Source organism: Phanerochaete carnosa (assembly GCF_000300595.1).
Source record: "Phanerochaete carnosa HHB-10118-sp unplaced genomic scaffold PHACAscaffold_21, whole genome shotgun sequence".
Classification (NCBI taxonomy): Eukaryota; Fungi; Basidiomycota; class Agaricomycetes; order Polyporales; family Phanerochaetaceae; genus Phanerochaete; species Phanerochaete carnosa.
Window position 1 is genome coordinate 1 of NW_006767648.1, and position 27,105 is coordinate 27,105.

Below are 27,105 nucleotides of genomic sequence, written 5' to 3' on the forward strand. Positions count from 1 at the left end.
TCCCGTCCTGTGTCCAGGCCTTTCCCCTTTGCGTCTGTGCCCTGTAAGTGTCTCGACACCACCCTTTATCCTTTCTGATCCATGTTATGTTAGCGATGGTGGAGTGCAACCGCGGAAGAGGGACGTGACTGTTGGAAGGGAGAAGGGAAGTCGTGGCAAATCAACAAGTCAACATCTCCGGGAGCTTCCGACAACTCTAAGTGCCCGAAGGGAGTTGGCGCTTAAGGGTCCCCGCGGCTCGCAGACGCATTGACGAGACTCCGAGCACATTGCCTCACATACTGTGTGCAGGGATACGACAGAGTACTTCAGGCCAATCAATATATAACCTCCAATGCTCAGTGCATATCATACTATCTCATACTCCAGCCCAAGGTAGTTCCCAAGACAGCCTGCTAAGCTCAAGACGCTTCAAGACACCCGTGTCAAGCCCAAGACGGCCCCTCAAGCCCAAGACGGCCGCCAAGAGCTGGCGGTTTTGCTGATGTTTTCCATGCTCTGGCGACACAGGCTGGAGTACGATGTCATCTCCGTACTTGATCAACGTCAGAATATCATGGAAAGGGATACTTGTTCATTTTGTGAATCTTGTCACGGAGGCCGCCGCCCAAGAGCTTCTACTCACTGCCGCTTGGCACGAGGGCAGCAGAAACGTGCCTCGTTGTATTTGACACGTCACTTATGAATTTCCGCTTGTTATTCGTTACTGGATAACCAATGAGATACTTCCATAATATTGCAGAGACTGGGGTCCACCTATGACTTCCACAGAAACGGTGGTACTCGCTACGAGCGTCACTCACGATCGGGAGGTGCGCACGGCATTTCCAGGCGACTCGCACGCGGAAGGAGCGGGAGCGCAGGGACGCACTGTCCTGCGCAACGGGCCCCAGCGAAATCAGGGAACACGTGTCTCACTACCCCAAGGGGGTTGCCGCAACCATGCCTGGGAGCAATCTGTCGCATATGCTCAGAACGAGACAAGGGGTCCTCGGGGTGACGGTATAGTGTACCGCGTCTAGGGCGGGAAGCGAGGCAGATGAGACATGCGCTCTGAAAACTGCACATCATACATGTTCGGATGGCCGTAGAGCGTTCACGTACGTAATGTTAAGACCGTTGAGGGAGGACAATAGGTTGCGCGGAGTACGGCAGAGCCAATAACGTATGAATCGGGGTATACGAGGGCAGTGAACGTCGTATGCTTGCTTGTTTGTTCGCAGACTATGCGACAGCACGGAGGCCGCCCTGGAAACGGGGTGTGCGGCTCCAGGTAGTAGAGCACAGGTGTATTGTCTCTTGGTACAGCCCTTCGACGAGAACAAAGCTGAACTCTGTTGGCCATATAAATCGACTGAGATGGCTTGCCGTGGACAAAAAGCGGCCCGTTCTTGCTTGACATCTCGCTTGGACGCACGATCGATGGCTCCTACGCATCGCCACGCGCCTTCAGCAATTGCAAGACGTGACGTGAGCAGTCTGGACCAACCTCAATTGTCCAGAGGAGCTTGTGAGAGGGCGCAGGGCTATGCGAGAAGCATGACTTCTGATTGTTTCTAACACCTTGTTGACCCGCGATGCCTTAGTGGAGAGAAGAAGCAGCCGGCCACGGCAACAAGCAAGGCGATGCGTGTGATACTCGCGTATCAGGTGTCCACAACCTGAAGTAAAGATGCACAAGGCTCTTATCGATCGACAGCCTTGAATGCGAGCGAGACAAGGGGTCCTCCAATGCAGGGTGCCATGCCGATGGCGCCTCGGAAGACATATCCCGCAGACAATTCATTCCCGGGTGACTCCACCCTATCTGCAACACATGAGTGTGGTTCAGAAGCAGCTCACTGTGCGGAGCGGCCGAGGGAAAAAGCGGAAGATAGAAACATTCGCGGAGTGTTTGAATGAATTGATGTCATCTGCAGTCTCGCACTGCATCCCAAAAAAATGCCATGTCACCTGATGACGGCAGAGGTCAACTGTTGGCCACCGTTATCCAGCACGGATTATACTCGCAGAAATTGGGATAATCATCGACCTCAGACTTGAACCCATCGAATTCCTCCCTCAAACCATGAGTCGCGGGCTGAATGTTATAAGTTGTCTTCATTTACATCGTCATATCCCCACATGGACACCATGTGAATAATCCACATTAGTCCCGAGGTACGATGTACGAAGGATGCCTACCTGCATACAGCAACTACAGCGCAGACACGAGTCGCAGAAGGGGCCCATTGCCGCTAAGGCGACGCGCATACAATTGCAGAGCTGTAGGACGCCCGGGGCCTACAATAAGCGATGACAGCGTCGCCGTCTGCCGAGTGGACTGTCCGTGAAGGTGACCATTAACAACGAAGCCCTGTCGCTGCAGTATCGCGGAGGCCACATCCAAAAATCCAAGTTTCGAAACCCCAAGCGACTATCTAGAGGGCTTTTGGAGGACGTGGGTAAAGCGCAGCTGGCGTTGTGACCGTGGAACACAACAGAGAGAGGGCCGCTGCTCTCCAAGCTTCAAGCCAGCTGGCCGTCGTGGCATCTCGGCATTTCCCCTGATTCCATCAAGACGCCCAAAGCGTCGGACCCTGGGAAAACGCCAAGCACCTGGTGTTCGTTCAACTCGCTTTGCGCCTTCCGCTGCCTTTCACAAATCATCCTGATACTATCCCCGTCTCCTTCGTACAAAATGCGCTACATTACTGTGCAAAGTACGCAATCCTTTTATATCGATGAAGGTTAGCGTAAATCATTAGATGATAAATAGCGGATGATGTAGCTAAAGGCGCCGGGCCTGGAGGTTGTAAGCTAGTCTTGGTGGAGACACGGGGCTAATTTTATACTCTTTTGCGCGGATAGAGATACAAAAGCACATTCAATTTGTTTCATAAATACACATAAGCTATTTCCCTATGGGGATGTTATTGTTTTAGTGGTACAAAAAAATACACTGCTTTTACACCTTTTGAGGTATTAGGAGAGTCGAAATATCCTTAGGGCAAAATCATCATCGTCTCTTTCTCCATGTGTATTACTCTACATATGGATAGCCCAGCGGTATTTGCACCTCTTTTTGCTGCAAGCAGACCAACTTTTTACAACAAGATTGACTAAAAAAGGCGACTTTGTTTTCCTCTTATTTTCAAATTTTACCTTTCATATATCTTCGCCGGAAAGTGTACAGGCTTTTTAGCTTCTTTTCTCACGGTCATTTTCGTGCCTCTGTCAGCTAAAAATATTTACCAATTAGCCCCGTGAGAGTGCAATACGGGTTCAGGTGGTGCAGCAGGCCAGGATGCCAGGAGGATGGCGAGTTTGATGCTAATCTGGTTCTGGAAGCTGACATGCTGGAGGCGAGTACTTGGAGGAGCGCCATTTGCATCGTCTTCGATGGCAGGACAGCCTCCAGCGGTCATGAGAACTTTCATACTCTTTGCCTTAGCCCATCATCTAGCATATCAGAAAGATAGCTAAGAAAAGCCTCTTTTCATACAGAAGCTTCATAATCAAATCAATAGCTGTGCAAACAATGTAAGGTGGGTTTCATTGCGCTTTGCTTCAAGTTGGCCTCATCTTATCTAGTCTAAACTTCCACCAACGTAGACCTAGCACGTTTAGGGGTTATCCGATAGTAGGCTCGTCCCCATCCGGTCCGGTCTTTTGGGCCTCTCTCACTTTTGCCAAGCGTGTCCTTCCTGTCCAGAACAGGAAAACAGGACGCGCGTGGGAAACCACGGAGCTTGCCAAGCGGACTGGCTGGCGAGTCTAATCCGATAGTCACTGAGCCTAGAAATCCTAACTTCTTACTCAGGCGTCTGCTCGGCGCTTGGGAAGCGGGCGAGTGGACGAATCTTTCTGTGTCGCCATGCCCGGAGACCCCGCAGCACTTAGTGTCAAATAATCATCCCGTCTAGAGCGGTTGCAGGTTATCACGGATATGTGAAGGCTGGTAGCACGCCATTTTCCGCGGGCGTGGCGGATGCATGAGAGGGTGAAGCGCGAAACGAGAACGACACGGCGCTTTGGCCGCGTCTGGCGCAAAGCGGAGGTGTACCTTGTTTGGCCGTTATTTGGACCTGTGGTGGTATTACATAATCAGCGCTCACGATCTTTCTAGACTAGCATCCGGACGGTCGCCACGAGATCCTGCGTGCGTTCGATGCTTCCGCACGGCTAATGCTTTGAGTACTCGCTACGACGACACTTACATACATGCGCGGTGTGTGTAAAATCACGATTTCCCCCGAATATGGGTTCATATGGAAACTAAACTCGTGGCAGTATAGCATGCAGCAATAGCCAATAAGTACACACAGATACTCCAAAAATGAAGCAAAAAGAGAAGCAAGACACTAATTAGAGCAGACGAGCCAACGCAAGGCATTCAACATCATCTTCAGACGCTCCCAGCAACGACGCGAGATCATGACGCAAATCTTGACAAATGAGAATACATCTAGCAGGGCACTCTGTGCCCAGACCTCCTTCCTGTCCCGCAGACGGGCAATGCGCTGCAGAGACGGGATGCGTCTCCGGACCTCGAGCCACTGGCGGAGAGCCTCAGGAGCGTCTGGCCTCCGGCGAGGGTCGAGTTCAGTCATAGACAGGATCAATGGCCTGAGGAAGCCGACGTTGGAGTATTTCTGGGCAAGTCTGGCATCAGAAACCGCACCCGCCACTGTAGGGAAGCGCACCATACATCGTAGAACTCCGTGAAGAGGACGTTGCCGATGATGAAGATGTCGACTTTGAATGGATCGTACGGTACATTGGACGAGAGTTCCGGAACTTCTTGGTCGCGACCGAGTTCGCCTACGATGAGCTTGGGATGGACATTTGGGGGGATGTGCACGGAGATTCCAAAATCGATGTAGTAGTATTTGACCGCAGCCTCAGTGCGAGAACGCATAGGGGCGCGGTCGCTCAGGTCTGGAAGCGATAGCAACTGGAGGGGATGGAATCCACGAGGAAACAGTGGACGCGCATCCATCATGAGATTGTTGAGGGCACAGTCTCTTTATGTTCTGTTAGTACACTTTCAAGTGTAGATTCGAGGGGATGATACCTATGTGCGACGCCGTGTTCATGTATGAAGACGAGACCCTGCGGAATGTTTGGTTTGCTGAACGACAACGAGACTGGAGACATACCATACCTCTAGTATTTGGTCAACAAAATCAACAATGTTATCGATGACTTGAAATGGTGGATCGTCCATAAGTCGCAAGAACGGCATGACAAGGTAGGACACGGTCGGATCTTCGTCATCTTGGAACAGGTCGAGGACAGGAACACAATGGTTTCGCGGATCCGACGAAAGAGGAGGAGCGGAAAACATGGATACAATCCGCGACTCTTCGTCACCCGTGGTGACTCGTTTCACGTACACCAACTGGCCATCGCTCAGACGCGTCGCATCAATCAGTGGAGCAAGCTGTCGGGGCGTTGTCAGTCGATGTGGAAGACAACACACAGGGAACTGACAGGTGAAGCATCCCAGTCCTCGCATCGATTCTTGCGGCCGACAAAGTTGGGCTTCCGCCAGGAGGGGATCCAGCCTGGACGATACCTCGAACGGAGCAAATACCCACGCGACTCCAAGAAGGGCTGCTTGCGCGCCCACTCTCTTTCGGAGGTCGTCAGCTGGGCATGAATTTCTGCGGTCTGTTCCTGCAGACGTCGCAGCTCTCGTTGGTGCGCAGATGCGTCGGTCATGCTGGAAGGGTTGGGTAGCAGAGGGTGGAGGGTACGGATAGATGATGAGGTCGCGGATGAGCAGCTGATTACATAATATACACACAGTTTCCCACAAGTCACCAAGCGCTTGGTTCAGCATTGCAAAGCGTCGCGGACCTTTTTCATTCCTGCCATGACAGCCGCAAACGTTTTATTGTTGTGTGACATACACCGCTGTCCCTTGTTCCCGATAAGGCCAGTAGTTCCCGTCTATCGGCTGTCGTCTTCCTAAAACATGCCTGGCTGGCCGCGAGTGAGAGCGGCTACTGCCACGAGGAGACCACCTGAAGGTTCATATACTTGCAGTACATTGTTCCGTCATTCCTTACCTTTCTTTCTCTAATCGTTACACGAAGGCTGCGCCTTCCTCTCACTGCAACGAAGTCCGGAACTTTGTAGCATGTAGGTCTCTTGCGGCTCGCTCCTCAAACGACCAGCTGACAGATCTCATGCTGTAGTACGCTCATTCTACAATGTCGTTGGCTGAGGTTGCTATCGTCGCACCCGCTGTCTCTGCGCTTTCATACGCCGCTGGAGTAGTCGTTGAAACCGGTATTGGCTATATTCGCCTCCGTATGAATGACCCGGATGAAGCCCTGAAGGATATGCGGAACCGGTTGGATGAGGTCAAGTCTGGCTTGGGAGAACTAGAGTCCAAGCAGCGCGAAAGTGCTATCTATCTATCCGTGTCTAAGACGAACAAGGAGGTCGATCTGACGAACCTGAAGCTGGAGCTCGATAGGTAAGGTCTACTGCCCGCCATTCAACTATTACTCAATTGCTGCCTTTTTGCGACTGATAGCTGCGAGTACGATTATCGCGAGTTCAAGTCAGAGTACTTGGGCTACAGCACGTGGAAAATGCTCTCTAAAAGAGGTTCCGAGCTGTATACCGAGATTATGAATCTCTCCACTCGCGTGCGGACGCTCAATGCAAACTTCCTGGTGAGCCCGTGTCCGTATTCACCTCATGACAATAGCTCATGCGTGCGTTAGAAAACCTCACAGAGAGTATTGGCAACTCCCGATGCCAAGAAGAGGTTCCAAGAGCGTCGGGGTGCGTATAACCACCTCTCCTGCTCGTGGGCACTAATTGAGCTTTGAATCCAATCCAGACCGCATCCTAGAGGAACGGTGGAGAATTGCGTTCGAGACGGGAATACCGGAGTTTTGAGGCTAATGGAACTAACTCGTTTGCCTCTGTTGCCGTCGTGTAGTAGTCTTGTGCTGTACTATTTTTCTGCACTCAGTCACTCCCGGTCGCGACGGCATCAAAGGCCACTATTTAGTGGTATCTCTGGGGTTCCTGAACAGTTGATGTACATAACGACCATGTTCACGGAGCAATCTAATCTGCGAGGGACTTACTCAGATTCGAGCTCGAGCTCGACCGAAAAGGGGTGACCGGGGTCCCCACCCCAAAAGCGCTTTGAACTTCCTCCCCTCGGCTCTGACTAGGATGCCTACCGCCATCGATACAATACCTTTTTGTCAAGGTCTTCTTGTTCTTCACCCTTTGCACTGTCTTCGCATGACAGGCACGGCGACGGCAACGTCACTTGAGCTCGGCAGCCGGGGACGCGCATCATTTGCGACCTTGTGTAACACGCCCACGATAACGATTCTTACGCGGACTTCAAAGACTTCCTCATACGGAGACAGAAGAGCGATGCGGTGGTTTCGTTGTGCGTCTGATGGTCAGTGGGTGACGGCACGGATTCAGGAGCCGCGAGCTTTTCCCGGGGCGAGAGGAGGATATGAGTCTGCCCACGAGCTGTGGGACCTACAGCCCCCTTCTGAGAGCCTGCTGAGCAGGCCGCCAAGTATCACACTATATACCGTGTCCAGATATCTTGCGTTGGACCTATTCTAGGAAAGCCTTCGATATGTGAGCCACTGGCCCTCGCTGTCCTCCGTCGCAAGCTAACCTCCAGTATCAAGGCCCCCCTCAACTGCTAATGGCCTGGAGCCTCTGCCCCAAATCCAGCTTAATATCTTCGGTGCGTCAGAGTGACTGGGAGACACCTTTCATCCATCTCATACGGCAATGGGACAGACTTCTATGTCCATAGTCTAGCATCGGACATTACTGCGGCATCGGCGGTACTGTCGTTCGGCAACACGAAAGTGTTCGAAGCACCCGCGACGAAGTTTCATCAGAGCCGCAATAACTGCACGGCCTCCTGGGTCTCGGGCGGGAAGCCGACGGTGCCGCTGTACGTCGCGAACGATGTCCTACGTGGAAAAAGCGCTGACCGTCTCGGGGCACACAGAATGGTCTCCCCGGGGACTCAGACTGTGTCCATAGCCGTTATCCTCTACTCCGACGGTCTCATACGTCGTTCTACCATTCCGTGCAGGATCGTGAAGGCTCGTTTGTTCGATGCGATATTTGGTGAGTAGATCTTTCGTCATCTCGCCGTAGGATGTGGCATACTGACCGACATCGTAGGTCATTCTATGGCCTTGCAGAGGGAGGATGGGGAGAGCGGGCCAACTGTCACCATCAGGCTTGCACTAGAAACCTTTCCTCGTTCAGTGGACGACCTCGGCATATGGAAGGCGACGAAGATACCCGTGCTTGAGAGCTTGCGGAATATTCTGCAGACCATCACTCGTCTTGAATCGTCACTCAGCAAAAAGTGCTATGACACTTACGTGAGTCGCGCTACATATATACTTTTCTCATGTCACTTATTGTCCCTTAGTTGATTAGCCTCGTAGCCCTCCAGGCGATCTGGGTCGCCCTCCATAAGACGCTGCCTGTCCTTGTCGAGGCGCATTCACCGAAGGGGCCAAAGCCCAAGGCCAATATCATCAACGCCATCATGGTCGCTCAAGACAATGCGGTTCAAGACACAGTCACCCAGATACACTCGCATGTGGATCTCGCAGTCAGGCATCTAGTAAATGCGCGGGACAAGGGGCGCACACAAGCGCTCGAGAAGGCCGCTGAGCTCGTTGAGGATCTCGTCGTATGCGTGGCCCGCAGCGCATGGCTAGCGTACGGTTTCGTTGATGCTTATCATCGTCAGTTCGCGCCGTTCTCGCATGTATTTTGCACTCACCCGCTCGTCGTTACAGAGAACACTTGGAAAACATGGCAGTTCATGACATCGGATTCTGCCCACGAAGACGATCAGTACGAGTTTAGTCAGGCCATCGCCGAATTTGAGATGCTGCACCTGCGTATGCTTCACAACAGCTTCCGCATGATCTGCATCCTGGAGCAACAGAAACTTCCAAGTTTACCCGCCAAACAGCGGGAGACTGTCTCTGTGCTCTATGAGGCTGCTCGACGGGAAGAAGAACATCAAGTGTCTCGAGGACTGTATACGAGCATCTTCGAGTGTGTGCTTGGCCCTTCCGTGCAGATAGCATTCGAGTTCATGGAACGTGTGAGTAGCGGCCGCATCGTGTTCCACCGGTATTTACAGCTGCTGGCAGGACTTCCGCAAAAGCGATCTCGCGGGACGAGACGCACTAAGGCGCTTGATGACGCACCTCGCGCAAAAGTCCGGGCGCCTGCCGGAGTCGTTCCTGCTTTCGCACGTTAGCAAGTACGCACCGTCAGGCTCTACGCCTGAGCCCGTCGCTGGTGGTAGTTTTGCCGAGGTCTATCGGGGCTTCGTCGAGGAGAAGGGCGAGAAAAAGCTTGTTGCGCTCAAGGCCCTCCGCATTCTCGGGAATACCTACAATATACAGCAGCGTAAGAAGGTGCGTACTCTAACGTGCCGACCGTTCAACGTGTGCTCAAGTCGCCTCAGCAAATGTACCTTGAGGTGCTCACTTGTCGCCAGCTGCAGCATCGCAATGTGCTCAGGATCCTTGGGGTGTCGCGTGATCTTGATTCCTTCTGCATTATTACGCCTTGGGTCGCCAATGGGAACGTTCACGACTACTTAGAGGTTGTGAGCTCTCGGCATGTGGGCGCTCCTACATGGCTCCTCAACCGATGGGTAAGCGCTATGCAGCATGGCCGTAGTGATGGAACATTAAGGCGTGTCTAGATCAACCATATCGCGAACGGCATGGCGTATTTGCATGCAGAAGGGGTAGTCCACGGAGACCTCAGAGGTGTAAGTTGTTGGAACCCTGGAATGAGTTGATCAGCTTTTAACATGCTCTATTGTAGGTCAATATTCTTGTGGACGGAGAAGAGAATGCGCAGATTGGAGACTTCGGCCTGGCGACATTCATTCACGGACATAGCCGCAACTACGAGTCACTCCGCACTGGCAACTTCCAGTGGCAGGCGCCAGAAATTATGCTTGCTGAAGGGAGTGACTCGACAAGGATAACACCCGCAAGCGACGTGTACTCGTTTTCACATGTGTGCATCGAGGTGTGCGGTTTGCTGTATCTATCCCTGCCTATGCCTCACCGCTTCCCAGTTGTACTCGGGCCAGCCGTCTCCGTACCCCGACCGGGCGAACGCGACGAACGGCGTCGGCCTCATGAGGTTCGCCGAAGAAATTACCAGGGCAAAGAACCCGAAGAGGCCCTTGCACCCGAAGCACATCCCCGATGAGCTCTGGGGCCTGCTCCAGAAGTGCTGGCATGCTGACCCGTCCGGGCGCCCCTCGTCTAAACGGGTTGTATCGAGTGTCGCTTCGCTCAGCCAGCGGACGCCCAGCCGGAAGTAAGGAACTAACTCGGTGAATACGACTTATGATCGCCACTGTATCAACGTCTCGTCGCTTGTATCAAACCACGTTGACTGGACGATGTCTATGATGTACATGCTGACACGTCTCCCCATTTTTTTGGGTCAATGTTGTATAGTGGTATGCTAGAAGTCCTCTATCAGCATTACCTTATCAGACTCATTTGTATATTCGCCGAGCGAGTCCTGCACTATCTAATCTTGCTCTAATACACACGGAAGCGAAAGTTTTATGAGAGATTATATGGGTTGTACGTCAGGTCCACAACCACAATCCGCATGACACGAAGCGAGAGAGAAAAGGGAGAGCAAGGACTGAGGGACAAAACGGCGGCGTGCAGCAGAAACGGACGGGCGACTATCGCAAGTGTCCGAAAAACAAATTGGCCATCATGCTCGCCCTTAGTGAGCGTTGAGTGCAACTCCAACACAGGACCGGACGGTCATGTGCTGTATGAGCGGCAGATCGGACTAGAATGATGCGTGCAGTGGTCTATCAGGCTACAAGTGCTCACAGCTGCGAACGACACTGAGGATGCCTTGTGTTGAACTCGTGCATTGCATTGCGAAAGGGTATTCCAGGGTGGTATTATTCACCCTCAGGGTCGCTATCATACAAAATGACACTAGAGGTTCTCTGATACGACCGTCAGACTCTAACGCGAGGGGAAAGCCATGAGATATCACTAACCAGCCAATCTTGCTCTAATGTGTACACTCGACCGCGTAGGTCACGTATATCAGTCAGCAGCTGCGCGCCCGAGATGACTAGTGTCCATCTACGAGGGTAGTATCTCCTCAAGTCGTGCTTCAAACGAAAGTAGAGACGCTCGCAGCTAGGTAGTGAAGTAGCCGTTAGTATGCTTGACTCCAGGAGCGAGATGTTTAGGACATACTCGTGCCATTCCTGCTTCAGCTCATGCACGCCGCGATAGCTGATCTCGTTGCAAGAAATTGCCCCAGAAGCAAATAGTTGTGCCTTCATATAATGTTCCAAACGTGTGAGTCCCTCTCCGACCTCCTTGAGGACGATGCGTATCTCAGCGAAGGTTTGATCTGGGCTATCGAGCCAGTATACGCGCACGAGCTCATAGCCTTCCTTGAGAACCAACACGGCGAGGAAGGCACCACCAACCAGCACCTGTTGAAGCATACAAACCACCTATAAGATTGACAAGGTCTTTGTAGTGAGACGAGCCATGCAGAAACGTGAGCAGACAGTGATTTTTGGTAAGTCGGAAATGAAGGCCCTTTGCGCTAGCGCTGCCTCGTGGTTCCACGTCCCGTGAATGGTCGATCTGTAGCATCAATCAGTGTCTAGAGTTACAGCCAGAAGTTCTACGGAGATCGGCAGAACCTAGCAGCGAGGACAGCTCACTACTTGCGACACCCGTTGTTTACGGCCTACCACACTGGCCTCTTCGATGCAAACCCCCCAGCAGACCGGAAAGAGATTAAGGATAGCCAAAAATCTTATGAGAGCTCAAGATCAGTGGACAAGTTGTCTGACAAATGAGCTTGTAAGCTGCGCTGTCGCGGTTCCTGCAAAGCCGGTGGCAGAGTGAAGTTAGTTGGATAAAGCGCTAATATAATCTCCGAATCAGGTAACATGTGTACTATATTTGGTGCTGTGTTCGATTATGTAATGTATTCGCACAACTATTTGCTCGCGATTCATGAGCCATGTAGTACCCACCCGCACTGAGATGTTCTCTGAGTCGAGATACATCAAGCTGCATGACGAGTTCTGGCAAGCTGCTCCTGGAAGAAATGACATACACATGTTCCGCCTTGCAGCTGGTTGTGCCAAGCTAATAGTCGTGCTCCTAAGCTTCAGTCGCATTACATTTGGTCGCACTACTGCCACTTCAAGTGCGTCCATCATGCCCACGATTCGAAGGCAGTCCTAAAATTTCCGGTTACAATTAGGTATAGACAGCATTACCGCGTGGTGCTCTGAAAGGCACCGAAAGCTACGGAGCAATGGCCTGTATGTCCCGATACAACGTTACTGCATCTCCCCTCTTCCCTGGATCGAGATTGCAACAACGCACCATGATTCCCCACAGAGTGTTATTGGTGAGCGATTTGGGCCTTAGTGGATGCCGCTGCCTGTATATAGCATCACGCAAGGGGTCAGTGCCGATTATGTTAACCTAAGGTCCTTCTCCCGAGTATAGCTTATTGTACCTGTGAGCACATATGTAATCTCAAGACAAGCAGCCGGGGTTACCTCGAAGCCCAAGAATAGATGTTACCCGCGTACGTGGGGCGCACAGAAAGTTGCGGGCGAGCTTGCCACTTGGGGCTGCCCTGGCGAGTCTATAATAATTGTCTACTCTTGGACTCTGCAAGGATAGTGAGTCCAAAGTCAGCTAGTATAACTTCTTCATTCTGGTCAACTGGAGCGTTGTCCTTTCAGCGCACATTCATATCTAGCTCTCAAAGTGCCGCGACAACTAAAGGACTAGAGCCTACCCCTCGCCAGTCGCCGCGAACCATGCGCTCTGTATAAAAAGTACAGGCCTTCCGCATCTTCTTAAGCTTGTCTACTACATTAGGAAATATTCTTTTTTGGCGCTCATAGACTCACCCATTTGTTCAGTTGCAGCGCGAAGACATCATTCCGGAGAGCCATCTTAGCATTTGACGCAAATTTTATCCTCCGCTAGTGCCTGCGACTCCGGATTGTGGTGAGGAGCTCGGCATACTAGACTAGTCCTCCGAGTAGCTGCCTATTCTAGTTGTACCGAAGACAATAGCCTGAAAGCATCGACGGGCAGTACGCCGAACGTCACAGCAGACTGGAGCTCAATGAAATCTGCCAGCGGTGTTATCAGGAGCCGTGGAGCAGTGATGTGTGTCAAAAGAATCAAAATTCGGTGTCTTCAAACGACCGCACTATCAGACTCCATGTCGAGACAATGAGCCGCGCGGCTGTGTCGATCTCGCTTGCTCTTCTATTGAAATTCATCAACGACTGAACAGGAGGCCCTGAGCCTGGGATGCGTTGCTGAGGCTTAGGTTCGCGGGCGGCTGGATAACCCTTTACGCTGGCGCGGCCAGGGGATAACAGCTGGCGCTGGCATACGCATCCGTCATCACAGCGAAGCAGGAGACTCGAGTGGGCGATACGAATCGCCATGAAAATTGTGTACGACTACTTCTCCACGGCGAACATCAACGCGGGGCAAAAATCCATCTTAGGACGCGTATTGCCGTTAGCCAAAAAGTCCCGCGTTCAGTCGCCGTCCTTCGCTTCGAGATTGGGGGCAAAACCGACTGACTCACGGCGGATAATCGGAGCAGCTCGGCGGTTGCTGAAGTGCGAAAGGAAACGTTTTTCTCCACGGACGTGCAAAACTTACACGTTGGCGGTGCCAGCCGATGTCACGCCCTGGGAGACGAGCTTGATATATGAAGGCACCAGAGGTCTCGACGGATGCAGCACAAACGCGGTCCGAAAGCGGTTGGATATCTCGAGCCGACACACACGAAGATTCGGCATGCGAGCCATCATCACAGCCTCGATGGGAGCCGTTGCTTCACAGAGACAATAAGTCGAACCTCGCAGGGCAGAGCCATCCTACACCGCGAGTGCGGCAGGAACAACTGTACGTGCTTCTCCAATGCATTGCGGTACCTGAGCAGACCGATTCGTCGGAGAGTGTCCTGCCAAGAATATCATCAAGTCGGAAGCCGCGTAAACGAGGTACGTGCTTGTCTGTGAGTCCATGCACAAGACAAGAACGCTCCCAAGGGAACTTTGACGTCGCATCCCACAGGATTACGGAGGGTCTGAAGGAAAGAGACGGAGATGATTAGCACCTCGTTGTGGGAAGATACACTTTACGCACCTTCTCGAACCCTCAGTCCGCCACGAACGGGCCACCCGGCGCTGAGCATGGTGGACTTTGCAAAGGATAAGATATAGGAGTCTCCGGGGTCAGTGCACGCAAAGACGCCAAGCATCAAAGCAGCATGCAAAAGAGAGGGCGCATTGGAACTCCGGTGTCCGCGCTGTCGGCCAAGCCCCACTCCGCGAGGAAAGAACAAGGGCGCTGCTTTGCGTGTGCACAATGATGGCAACGACGTGGCGTGCGGGCTCGGGTAGCAGCTAGTGTTGAATTGTGTCGGGGCATGTTTGATGTCGGACTAGAGAACAAAGACTGACGGGCGGGCGTCGCTAGCCCCCAGTGCTCGGATCACGTTTGAGTGACGTCGATAGGCCGCCCGAAGATGCCGTGAGAAGACGCTCGTTCCTCCCACGACCAACACAACTCCTGCCTCAATGAACGCTGCCCGTAGATGCCTCTCTCTATATCCTCTGTCGTCCCACCCTTTGACCTCAAGTCTGGTCACGGTGGCAGGTGCGTGCGAGTAGAAAGTTTGCCACACATAGTCGGCCTGGCCATTAGTGGAAGCGTACACGCGTACCTTTCCTGTCGGTGAGCAATATCCGTACACCAACCCCTGAGTGATATCGCCAGCAACAGTCACATGCAACATGCATACATGACCCGTAGCTAATGTTCAGCTCAAGCGTATGTTTCCTCCGTCTACCGTGTAATTCACACGAAGAACATCGCGAAAGTCGAAAACCGAGAGACAGCTTACCCCGAGAGAAGAATGTTTTTCTGGAGACAAACCATGTAAGCCAGCTATCCAACGATTTGTACCAGCTCATATGCCACCGTCTACCGTACGTCGTGCTCGCCGTTTGACTCTCTCAATGATAGTTAGTCTGACCGCCCATACACGTCTCTGCTCGCGCCCCTTCTCAGTAACTGTCATGAATATTACATATTCTGGATGGTTTTCCCGGATTCCATGGTATTCTTTTACTTTCTATACACCTCCGTATATTCGTAGGATATTCTAGATATTCAGTCTGACATGTATATAAGGAGCTCGTACTGCTCAATAACAAGCCAGACTTGAGCTGGTCTTTCCTCACTTACATTCCTCTCGTCTGTCTCCTCAGCTTTGTTGTAGCTCAGTCCAGTTGGATTGTTAGTTGCTGACATTAGCTCGAGTCTCCACCAACTGCCCTACGACGATCCTCGCCACTCCCACTCCAACCATCACACATCTCCACACGACGATCCACTCTATACGCACATCCGACTCTCACCCTAGCTCCTAACCCTACCGAATTCTATCGCATCAAGACCTGGACCCCTGGAACCTTTCTCCGTGCACTTGCGCGTCTTTTACCACATCACACACCCCGAAGCCACCTCTGTAATCACCAGCCCTTAAGCAGCTGGACAGAGCTCCGTCCAATTAGAATCGTACACCGCCCTACCATAGGTGGTGTTAAACGCTTTGCGCAGTGCAAGCAGATATTCCTGAGTACGACGTGGCAACCGGCTGAGGCTGGGCGTCGGAAAAGAGATAGCAGTTAGATCGACGATCCCTGTCAGGGCGTCGGACCGAAGAGACACAATCGCTCTTTGGGCTGCTATACTATTCCTAGAACTGTATTAAGAATAGTGTTTCGGTTCTTTTTTGGAAAATTCCTATCTTTGGCGAACTCTACCCCCGATCTGGTCGTTACGACACGATTAGTCCCGGGGCTTGCTGCAACCAGCTCTACGGACCCGACACCCTATGACCACGCCCTCCTGCTATTGTAGAGGACATACACATCGAGAGCTAGAAGGGAGATCCGTCTACTTACGCGGTGACAACTTACGGTACTGCGCGCAACAACCCTGCCCGCATTTTCTGGATAATAGCAATCGTTGTCCTCGGTGTAGAGAAGGACTACGCGGAGAGCCACTATCAAGAGTTGCCACAGGAGCACCCTCAGAATCTATCGCGGTACCACAACCCACAGCATCTGGTTCAGAACCCAGAACCAGACGAGACACTCTCGAATCCGTCACTGATCATCTCCGCTCAATCGCCCTCGGAGAATCCGAAGCACCACCAGAGGGCCCACCAGACCCAGTGGAAGAAGCAGTAGAAGATTCCAAAGCTTCGAACCCACCTTCTCGCCGTTCTCCCACTCCACCCTCGTCCCCATCCGATCCCGGCGCAATGGCCAAGAACCAAGACAGTGCCGCGCTTCTCAATGGAAGCGCGATGAAACCCGACGCCTTTGATGGCATCAAATCCAAGTATATCGCTTGGAAGACGCAGATGAAGCTCTATGTGGTCACGCAAAGGAAGCGACTGCCAGAGCAATTCGATAGGGTCCTTATGATCTTGTTGTACATGAAAGGAGGCCATGCTGGCGAATACGTCGCCACATATATGAAGAAATACGACACCGATGAAGAAACGGTGATCCAGACCACGACGGAACTGTGGACGGATTTGGATAGGCATTTCCTGATCGACGAGCAGGCCGAAGCCTATGACCGTTTACAGGCAATGCAGATGGGAACGTTATGGGCACAGGAGTTCTTCTCGAAATTCAAGTTATGCGCCTTCCAGGCGAACATTCACGATTTTGAAGCACACTTCCAAGAACTGAAGTTGCTTCTAGAAAAAGCACTTCGGGCCGACATCATTCGGCTTCTGTACAATTCATCGGAAGAACTCCCCGCTACGTACGCACTCTACAAACAACGGGTCGCACGCATCGACCTGAATCAACAGCAGTACCGTCGGCGAAACCCACAGTCCTAGCGACAAGGACAATTCCAGCCTCGGCAGCAGCAGGCACAAAGTGCGCCACGAGCACAGGCTAACGTAGCTACGCCCACTGCAAACGTCCTGGTCCAGACACGTCGCGATGGGACAGGTGTCACGTCCGGCGGCAGGGGACAACTGATGGATCTAGATCAAGCGCGACGTCAGGGTCTTTGTTTCCGATGTGGTCAACAGGGCCACATATCACGAAATTGCCCTAATCGGCAACAAGCTCAACAAGTACGAGCCACAGAAACCCCGGCAGTTCCCACCACCAATACATTCGCACCACTCGCATCACTTAACGAAGCTCCCGCTGCAACGGCAGAACTGTTCGACTGGAAGAAGGCAATCCACGAAGAAATTCGTGCGGCCATGAAGGGTTTTGCAAGCGGTCAGCCGGGTGCGTAGCCGAGTTGACCGAAAAGAATTTCACGAACTATCTGTGTTCCTGGTTTGGTGTACCCATGTATATACCAGAAAAAGGGGCATCCGCAGAGCGGCGCGGAGAGGCACAACTCTCTTGCTTAATTCCCCCAAATAAAAAATTATTGCATGCACCAGAACATCAGACTGAATCTACGCAGTGGCAGCGCCACACACCTTGGACAGCGGCTTGGATCCGCCAATGGATAATCAGCAAAGAAGCCTCGGCGCTTAGATTGCTGACTGAATGGGTACACTCAAAGAAGAGTGTCGATGCCTCTGAAGTCTGTATGAACCAAATCAGGCAGATGAAAGAAGAAGAAGCTATAGACTTCTTAAATGAATTGAGAAAGCAACCCCAATTCATCCGAGGAAGGAAGGGGACACAGATGGACGTCCCAATGATCATAACCACCCTGGACACGCAGCAGCGCTTATCAGTCAAAGCGCTATTAGACACAGGATGTACTGGATCTTCGATTGATGCACAGTTTGTCCGCGATAACAACATCGCTACAAAGAAACTGCCATCACTGGTCCCTGTCTATAATGCAGATGGCACGCATAATGCCGGCGGCGCTATCACAGACTTCGTTGAGTTAAGGGTGGAAATTCAGGACCATGTAGAGCGACTTCCTTTCGCAGTTACCAATCTAGGAAAGACTCCAATCTTCCTTGGATATGAGTGGTTACAGATTCATAACCCGTCCATTGATTGGCAGGAACAAATCATTCAGTTTGATCGGTGTCCAATTACATGCAAATACACCGCCCGATTAATTGATATTGATGCCGATCATGAAGAGCCCAGCGATCCGGAGGCTCGCCTAGAAGAAGGGGATAGAATCTTCATTTTAGACCATGAAATGTACTTCGCGACGGGAGTAGCACACATTCGCACCACAGCCACTGATCTAGCGATCAAAGAAAGTCTAAAACACGAAGCCAAGACCTTTGAAAATATCGTCCTGAGTCACTATCACGACTACTCCGACGTATTTAGCAAAGAAGACTTTGATTCTTTACCGCAAAGACGACCGTGGGACCATGCAATCGAACTTACACCAGGCGCACAGCCGATCAGCTGCAAAGTTTACCCTATCTCTGTGAATGAACAAAAAGAACTTGATGAATTCATAGAAGAGAACCTACGAACCGGGAGAATCTGACCATCGAAATCTCCGTGGGCTTCTCCATTCTTCTTTGTCAAGAAAAAAGACGGACGACTTCGGCCTGTACAAGACTATCGGAAGCTGAATGAGCTTACGATCAAGAACCGCTATCCACTTCCTCTGATACAAGAACTAGTGGACAAGCTAAAGCAGGCACGATACTTTACAAAATTAGACGTCCAATGGGGATACAACAACATCCGCATCAAAGAAGGAGACGAAGAGAAGGCGGCGTTCCTAACGAACCGAGGATTATTCGAGCCCCTTGTCATGTTCTTTGGCCTTACCAATTCCCTGGCTACATTCCAAACCATGATGAACAACATATTCCGAGATCTCATCAGCCAAGGACATGTGGTAGTCTATCTAGACGACATCATGATCTTCACTCAAGACTTGAAAGAACACCGCCGGATCACGCGGCAAGTTCTTCAGATCTTAAGGGAACACAAACTTTATCTGAAACCGGAAAAGTGCGAGTTCGAGAAGGCAGAGATAGAATATCTCGGGATGATAGTAGGAAAAGGAGTTGTTCGCATGGATCCGGTCAAGATAGAAGGAGTCGTCAATTGGCCACGACCCGAGTGCAAACGAGACATTCAAGCATTCCTTGGATTCACCAACTTCTATCGAAGGTTCATCCGAGACTATGGCAAAATAGCAAAGCTGCTCAGTTCACTAACAGGCAACACTACTTTCGAATGGACCGTCGAACAAGAGGTAGCCTTCACAAACCTGAAAAACGCTCTCTGCACAGCGCCAGTGTTAGCTATACCCAATGACGACAACCCATATCGAGTAGAATGTGATGCCTCGGACTTTGCCATAGGAGCAGAATTAGCCCAGAAACAAGATGGGAAATGGAAGCCTGTTGCTTACCTATCTAAAGCCATGACAGCTGCCGAAAGAAATTACAAGATTTACGACAAGGAACTTCTCGCAATTATGACTAGTCTTGATAAGTGGCGCCAGTACCTTATGGGCGCCGTACATCCATTCAAAATATGGATGGATCACAAGAACCTAGAATACTTCTGGAAGCCGCAGAAGCTTAACCGGCGACAGGCCCGATGGGTAACCGAGTTAGCGGAATACCAATACTCGCTGCATCACAAGCCCGGCAAATTCAATGGCAAAGCAGACGGACTATCTCGCCAAAAGAGGCACAATGCAGGAAAGGAAGACAATTCAGATATTGTATTACTAAAACCAGAACATTTTCGTGCCCTGATCCGTAGTACCGTATTTAGTTTGGAAGGAATTGACCAGGACTGGGTCACAGAAATTAAAAAATACAAAAAGAACCGAGATTCGCTAGTTACCGTAGTTTTACAGAACAAGGACAAAGACTGGAACGAAGATAGCATCGGACTTGTAACGTGGAAGAACCGTATTTACGTACCGGTAAATAGAAAACTCCGTGAGCAGATCATTGCTCACCATCATGATACCCCATTGGCTGGACATCCTGGTCAATACAAGACACATGAAATGGTCACGCGCAACTACTGGTGGCCCCGAATTCGAGAAGATGTCAGGAAGTACGTGGCTGGATGCGAGAAATGCCAGAAGACCAAGGTCCATACGACACGACCTACCGGACTTCTATTTCCAAACAAAATTCCTTCACGACCCTGGGAAGTAATCTCCGTGGACAAGATAGGCGTATTACCGGATTCCTTCGGATACAATGCGATTCTCGTAATTGTCTGCATGTACTCTAAGCAGATAATCGCAATACCAAGTACTATGGAACTCAATGCCAAAGGGTGGGCAAAAGCACTCCGAGATAACGTAGTCGCACATCATGGATTACCCCGAAAGATCATCAGCGATAGGGGAACTGAATTCAAAAATCAGTTCATCTCGGAATTGTACTGATCCCTCGGAATCGAAGCCAACCCCTCGACCGCGTATCACCCCCAGACAGACGGGCAAACGGAACGCATCAATCGCGAGATAGAACAGTATCTCCGATTATTCATCAACTACTGACAAGCAGATTGGGCTGAAAGGTTACCACTCACAGCCTTTTCGTATAACAATAAAGTTCACTCATCCACCGGATATACCCCGTTCTTTGTCAATAAAGGGTATCACCCTTACGAAGGAACCCAACCGGTGCGAGAAGGACTAAGCAAAAACGTCCAACAATTTGTCGATAGAATGGATCGAGTACGCGAAGATACTAGCGCGGCTATCAGTCTAGCGCAGGAATCTATGAAGCGTTTCTACAACTGAAAGAGGAAGAGCGGACCAGAGTACAAAGTTGGAGATAAGGTTTGGCTAGAAGGGATAAACATCCGAACCGACAGGCCAATGAAGAAGCTCGACGATAAGCGATATGGACCCTCCAAGGTCAAACGCAAATTCGGTGCTTCTGCCTATGAATTGGAACTCCCACGCCAATGGAAACAATACCCCATTTTCAATGAAAGCCTTCTCAGTCCCTTCCAAGAACCCACGTATCCCTCTCAGCGGCGTGAACCGGTAGTCTCTGACCTCGTAAATGGCGAGGAAGAATGGGAAGTTGAAGATATCCTTGACTCTTGCCGTGATCGAAATGGGAATCTTGAGTATCAGGTTCTCTGGAAGAATAGCCCCCATGGTGATCGCCGTTCCTGGGAATCATGAGCGAACTTGACCAATTGTCAAGAACTCCTACAGGAATTCCATACAAGACGGCCCGACAAACCCGCGCCCATGACGATTCGAATTCCCCCTTTGTTAACACGACCCATTCACATACTCACGTGTGATACCACTCTTTTGGTACAACGGATGGGTGGAATTCTCCCGAAGCAAGGATCTGAAGAATCCGCTGGGTTTGATCTTTACTCGGTGGAAAGCGTCAAATTACCGGCACGAGATCGCAAAATTGTCGGCACTGGCATAGCAATGCGTGCCCCTCATAGAACTTACGCACGAATTGCGTCACGAAGTGGGTTAGCGGTCAAAGGAATAGATGTCGGGGCTGGAGTCGTCGACCGAGATTATACCAGAGAAGTACGCGTAGTGTTGATCAATTCCACAAATCAACCCTTCCAGGTACGCGCCGGCGATCAAATCGCACAAGTCATTTTGGAACGCATTGCATCATGCGATATCAAGGAGGTGTCCAGTTTAACAGAGACTCAACGAGGGTCGGGAGGTTTTGGATCGACGGTAATTAATCGTGAGGACACGATTCTAGACGGGGGGGTAATGTCATGAATATTACATATTCCGGATGGTTTTCCCAGATTCCATGGTATTCTTTTACTTTCTATACACCTCCGTATATTCGTAGGATATCCTAGATATTCAGTCTGACATGTATATAAGGAGCTCGTACTGCTCAATAACAAGCCAGACTTGAGCTGGTCTTTCCTCACTTACATTCCTCTCGTCTGTCTCCTCAGCTTTGTTGTAGCTCAGTCCAGTTGGATTGTTAGTTGCTGACAGTAACCGCACTCAAGTCCTCCGTGCCTCTATCACGCTTCGCGTTTTCTAGCTAGTATATCTGCCTAAAAAATTTTTGCTCTCCTGCACACCCACTGCTATGACCTTCTGGATCTATCCCGTCGCGCCACCATCAAATCTCTTTGCAGCGCATGGCAACGCCGCTTCAGAGCTCGCGGTCGCTGCCACGCCGACTAATGGACAACATGTCACAGCTCCCGCAAACAGCTATCCCGTTTCTAATCGTTCTTATGCAGCACTTGTACGGTACGCCAAGCAGTGGTGAGCGCGATGGTTTCGCTTTCGAGATTGATGTTGGTCGGTGCAGGCAGGATCTTCTCAACGGTCCGCGTGGCTCACTGTCCCGACATGGAGATTCCGACAGAGCTGTCATTTTGAGGACACTGAACTTTGATTCTTTCGAGACACGTCACCGTTCCACGGTTCGCGTTGGTTCCTGGTAGCCCCGACAGTCTGCTGTGTCATTCAATGTACTGCCTGTCTATGCTTTCAGGTTAGTGTCTTTCAGTATAGCTAGATCAATTGGCTATGTCAGCTCTGGTTTGCTGCTGCGTACATGTTCGTGCGGTGGCGTTTGGGGCGCATGGCGAAGCAAAGCCCGTAAGCCAGTGGTCCTGAAGAGCCCAGCTGAATAAGAGCTGACGACGACTGACTGCTCGTGAAACTCGTTCATTCAGCTCCATGCCAATCTACATTTACACCAGTCCAGCGAGAGAAATAGGGGTTGAGACAAGCAATAGTTGAGTGTCGTTTAGCAAAATACCTCAGACATACATCAGTTTCGAAGCCGCAAGGTCACACGTCATGCATAAGCTTCTGGTCAGAGCAAAGGTCAGAGAGCGGTGTCTGTCTTACATAAAGCGCCTTGAGCATTTCTAAATGAAGTAGTATGTGTCCCATGTTTGGTATTATGTACGATTATGTAATACGTTCGCATCTGTCCTCATAGTGAACTGTTTTCTCTCGTCGCGAGCAAGCGACAATAGCGTAGCGTAGCGTCCAGTTGTTGAGGACCTCTACATACGCATGCTTTACTCTCCCTGGTTCCCTACTGAAGGGAGCCTCTCCGCTGTGCAGTGGCATGGCTTTCGGTGCCCGAGTCTTCGGCGGTTCATCATGCTATATTTCGCAGGCGCCGCTTGGAGACTTGACTGTGTGCAATGTCATGTATGTTGTACATCGGATATTGCGCTCACATTTGGGCCGTTTTGCAGCCACGTTCTGTCAGATGATGTGCGGGCTGCATACGTCTCTGCAGCGTCAATCATTGTTTTCGGTACCTTCGCTATCAATGGCAAGCGCGCCGCGAATAGTAGGCTTCTCGAAGTTGCTGCCGTATGTTCTCTGCTGCGCGATTAAAGAATGAATCAGAGGTCGATGCCCACCAGCCAGGACGACGGATCTTTTGAGTCCGACAGGCAGCTGGGCGTACGAGCACGATGCGCAGACCGTTAATTGTGCGTTGTGACACAACACGCTCGCCAGAGACAATAGGCCAAAGCGAAGGGGATTGTTCCCTTTCATGATCGAAGTAAGGGTAGTGGAACAATTAATCGTACAGGGGTCACAGCACGCGCAAGCGCGTTCGCATCTGATACCAGGGTCTTGGTGAGAAATGTCGCACTGCGGAAACAATTGGCAATGTCTTGTGAAGGAAGGGCGGTCCTGCTTTACAGTGACCACTGGACTTCCTACGCAATCTCTTCGGGGTGTTTATACAGTGAAAGGACTAGCGGGATGCCATAACCCACGTCACCGAGGATGAAGTTGAACGGGGCATGACATCCTTGAAAGGTCCCGGCATCTTTGGTGATCGGCTTCGGAACCTAGGGTCCTCGTGAATAAAGGAAAGTTGCTCGTGATGTCGCCTAGAATCAGTCATGGTAAGCAACATAAGCGACTGGGAAAAAAATAGGTTACACTGCATATTTCCAGGGATTACTGAGCTAGCTTACTGATCTACTTGCCGGTTAGCTACCTTTACTTATGAGCAGCTGAGCGCATCATGGCATGAGCGTCCAGATTATTCCTCTGGCATTCGAATGCGGACAATAAAATAATATGTCTGTTCGTCGATATCGGCGAGCCAAATTGAAGGTATGTCGGGCGACGAAACTTCGAGTTCCCGGCTTCACACGGCAAGATGCGTTGTCTTATCCACATACCGAACCCATGTTGCCATCCGAGATCCGACATGCTTGCGCATTCTCGCACTTTTACTATTCTGCGTCCAACCAGGCTGCGAGGGACGCCGAACTTGTCCACCTTTGAACATGTTGAGTACAGTCTCGTCCGAATCTGTGGTGTGATCCATCTTACAATACGATATCAGACGACCATCTGCCATCAGACCGAGATATTGTCCATGTCGGTTACATGCAACGCAAGAAATAGACTGCGTACCTCTCCCGCACGGGCACTCTTCCGAGTCGGCATTGCGGCTCCTTTGGACTCACCGTCATCCAAGAGAGAGCGCGAAGGCATTGCAAAGCCTCGGGGCTATTTCAACGACCGAGATAGACTCCCCTGGCGGGCATCTCCAGCTTGCCGCTAGATGAGATCGAACATGAGTGCATGTGCTTGAGGTCAAGACAAAAGCAACGTCTTTGCTGGAGCGCCGCTTCGGCGCTCCGGACAATGATAGGGACGATTGGATAAGATTAGAAGGTAGACTGTCCGGGGGCTTGGCTCCCGCTATCGTGAATCAAAGCGCCTTCGCTCTTCGCTGGCGGGACGGGCTCTGCCTTTCCCCTGCTGGTGACAACGAGGTGGTTCACAATCACATATATCTGGTTGTACTCTACTTCTCTCTCGCGTCCCACTATGTTTGCTGTGCGCTATCGTGATGGAGACAAGGAGCAGCTCCCACCATGAGGTCTTCGAGAAGAAGTTCTCGGATTTCCTGCCGCTCGGGAGACATCTTCGCCTGCCTCCCATTCCAGGCCAGAAGCCTCAACAAAATACAAAGAAAGCAACCGTCCAATTCTCGGAGACGCTGCGTACCGCCCATCCTGGATATCGGTGATGAACAAGGGCTACCGCCCTCGCTTCAAGCTGTCAACCCGTCGCCGGAAGCTTTCTGCATGCATTGCGGTTGCGATGCGCTGAAGTTATTGTACTCTCTAGCTCGGGTAAGCTCGTCGCTGTTGCCTTAGGACCGTATGTATCTTGACACACTCTAAACTCACAAAGACCTCGTTTGCGGCGGCGCGGTTGCCATCATCGTCAAGGCCTTCAAGCGTCGCATTGTTTCTTAGATCACATACTCATAGTGGCAAGGAACCACGCTACAGCTCTATCATTGTTGTCTGCGTATACGGAAACCCACTAGAACTCTCTGCACTGCCTATCTGCTTTCCCATGCCCTCCAATACTACTAGTGGTAGCACGTTAGTGGCGGTCTCTCGTGAGTACAGCACCTTCCCTTTGCTCCATGCGCCGCAAGTGACACCTGTCAGAGCTACACGCACGATTGCACAAAGAAGGCAGCTACTCGATTCAAATTATTCTCAACGGACATCGAGGCAGCAAAGTCCCACCAGTTCCTGTCTCGTTTAGCCAGACAGAGAAGACATCCAAGCCGGTCTGGCACCATCCGGAGAGGTCAACGTGAGCTACGAACAAGGCGGATTTATTTCGACGTTCTTACCAGACCTCAGAGCACTTCAAGCAGGAACCTACTCTTTTACGATCCAGATACTCTGCCATTCATCCAGCAAGAAAGGCGAGTTTATCGGAGAGGTACGGGCGCTACTGCACCAACTTTCTTTCGGTATGCTTGACCCTCGTCTCGCATGAGCTCCTTCTGACACATGGCGAAAGAACAGCCGACAGAGTTCGAGGTAGTGGCGCCACATAGCTCGAATGTGATCGGAGTCATCACGCTACTCCTGCGGCCATACATCCCTCCAGTTCGAGGCGGAGTGAACCTCACGCCCTTCAAACAAAATCAAGACCGTTTTGCCCTCGTGTCATCTCTGATTACCGCCTTCCAAGACCTGCAATATGTGGAGAAGTCGCTCGGAGCTCAGTATGCCGCCATAGTACGAGCAGCGTTTTCTATGGTTGTATGATGCGCCTTACGTTCGACGCCAGGGCATCGGAAGCGCGTATGCCTACGCTACGCTATCCTACCTTCTACACGACTATACCACTAGCCCAGACTGGAAGCGCGTCCCAGACGACAATCCCATCTGGGACTTGGCACGTCAAGTTGCGCTGCAACTGCATCACTTCGCAATCCACTACTGGCACGATCCGCGAACCCACACGGCAGACGCGTCCTCACTCGCCGAAGAGGTTCTGCCGCGCGTCACCCAATCTTTGGCACTCGTTTTCGGATTTGTGAACTGCTACAAACGTACGTCCGCAACAATGCAGTTGTTCACTTGCCGCACTCACCATCTACCGCAGTGACGGGATGCACGTTCATCGAGACCCTGTCGCAAACGTCCGGACGTGCGTTTCAGACGCTGCTCTTCCAGCTCCTCGTCCTTGGCGCGAAGATGCGTGGAATATTCCCCTGCGAGCTGCGCGCCCTCATGTCTATTCCAGAGCACGACTTCTTGCTCGAACTTGCACGCAAGTACGCGAAGGAGTTCGCCCGGGTGCGTGTGCCTAGCGGCCCTTGGATCGAGTTCATGGGATGCATGTACGGGCGCGTCGCGGTTCGGATCCTCGATGTGTACAAGACGGTACGTCTTCGCTCCACTCTTTTTGGCTTCTTCTGTAATTATCCAGTTGGCGAACTTCCAGGTCATCGACGAGACAGGCCACCGCCCACAGGACGCGGACTTTAGAAATGCCGCCCGCCGGCTGATGACGACGCTCGCACGGGACTCGCGGATGCTCCCGTCGGGCCTGTATATCGACGCTAGGGACATCAGACTCGCTTCTCCAGACCCGTATGCGACCGCTGCTGTTAACCACGCGATGAGGGTTGTGCGCGGGAAGGCAATAGCTCGTCCGCGATCGTATCATTCGGGCACATGTACTGTCAGAGGAGGAGAAG

General features: G+C 51.4%; 5 protein-coding genes across 5 annotated transcripts; 3 read left to right on the forward strand and 2 right to left on the reverse strand.

Moving 5' to 3' along the window:
• Nucleotides 1–4,217: 4,217 nt before the first annotated feature.
• PHACADRAFT_131824 (uncharacterized protein) lies at nucleotides 4,218–5,762 on the reverse strand. The gene is made up of 5 exons (XM_007402079.1): nucleotides 5,476–5,762; nucleotides 5,147–5,425; nucleotides 5,057–5,094; nucleotides 4,691–5,006; nucleotides 4,218–4,634 (listed from the first exon to the last, which is right to left on the reverse strand). The coding sequence occupies exons 1-5, from the start codon at nucleotides 5,704–5,706 to the stop codon at nucleotides 4,344–4,346; spliced, it is 1,155 nt and encodes a 384-aa protein (XP_007402141.1). The 5' UTR covers nucleotides 5,707–5,762; the 3' UTR covers nucleotides 4,218–4,343.
• A 321-nt stretch (nucleotides 5,763–6,083) lies between these two features.
• On the forward strand, nucleotides 6,084–7,084 carry PHACADRAFT_265702 (uncharacterized protein). The gene is made up of 5 exons (XM_007402080.1): nucleotides 6,084–6,129; nucleotides 6,186–6,469; nucleotides 6,530–6,671; nucleotides 6,723–6,783; nucleotides 6,842–7,084. The coding sequence occupies exons 2-5, from the start codon at nucleotides 6,201–6,203 to the stop codon at nucleotides 6,898–6,900; spliced, it is 531 nt and encodes a 176-aa protein (XP_007402142.1). The 5' UTR covers nucleotides 6,084–6,129; nucleotides 6,186–6,200; the 3' UTR covers nucleotides 6,901–7,084.
• A 1,859-nt stretch (nucleotides 7,085–8,943) lies between these two features.
• On the forward strand, nucleotides 8,944–10,536 carry PHACADRAFT_131825 (uncharacterized protein). The gene is made up of 6 exons (XM_007402081.1): nucleotides 8,944–9,124; nucleotides 9,174–9,443; nucleotides 9,494–9,685; nucleotides 9,737–9,805; nucleotides 9,862–10,071; nucleotides 10,121–10,536. Exons 1-6 carry the CDS (start codon nucleotides 9,116–9,118, stop codon nucleotides 10,370–10,372), a joined length of 1,002 nt encoding a protein of 333 aa, XP_007402143.1. The 5' UTR covers nucleotides 8,944–9,115; the 3' UTR covers nucleotides 10,373–10,536.
• Nucleotides 10,537–10,981: 445 nt separating this feature from the next.
• On the reverse strand, nucleotides 10,982–11,545 carry PHACADRAFT_201800 (uncharacterized protein; the record flags this gene model as incomplete). The annotated part of the gene is made up of 3 exons (XM_007402082.1): nucleotides 10,982–11,029; nucleotides 11,084–11,228; nucleotides 11,289–11,545. 3 exons carry the CDS (start codon nucleotides 11,543–11,545, stop codon nucleotides 10,982–10,984), a joined length of 450 nt encoding a protein of 149 aa, XP_007402144.1.
• Nucleotides 11,546–25,454: 13,909 nt separating this feature from the next.
• Nucleotides 25,455–27,035, forward strand: PHACADRAFT_201802 (uncharacterized protein; the record flags this gene model as incomplete). Its single annotated transcript, XM_007402083.1, has 7 exons — nucleotides 25,455–25,500; nucleotides 25,553–25,703; nucleotides 25,754–25,866; nucleotides 25,917–26,137; nucleotides 26,190–26,454; nucleotides 26,508–26,788; nucleotides 26,835–27,035. Coding segments are annotated over 7 exons (1,278 nt in total), but the record flags the coding sequence as incomplete, so codon positions are not given.
• Between the last annotated feature and the right edge of the window lie 70 nt (nucleotides 27,036–27,105).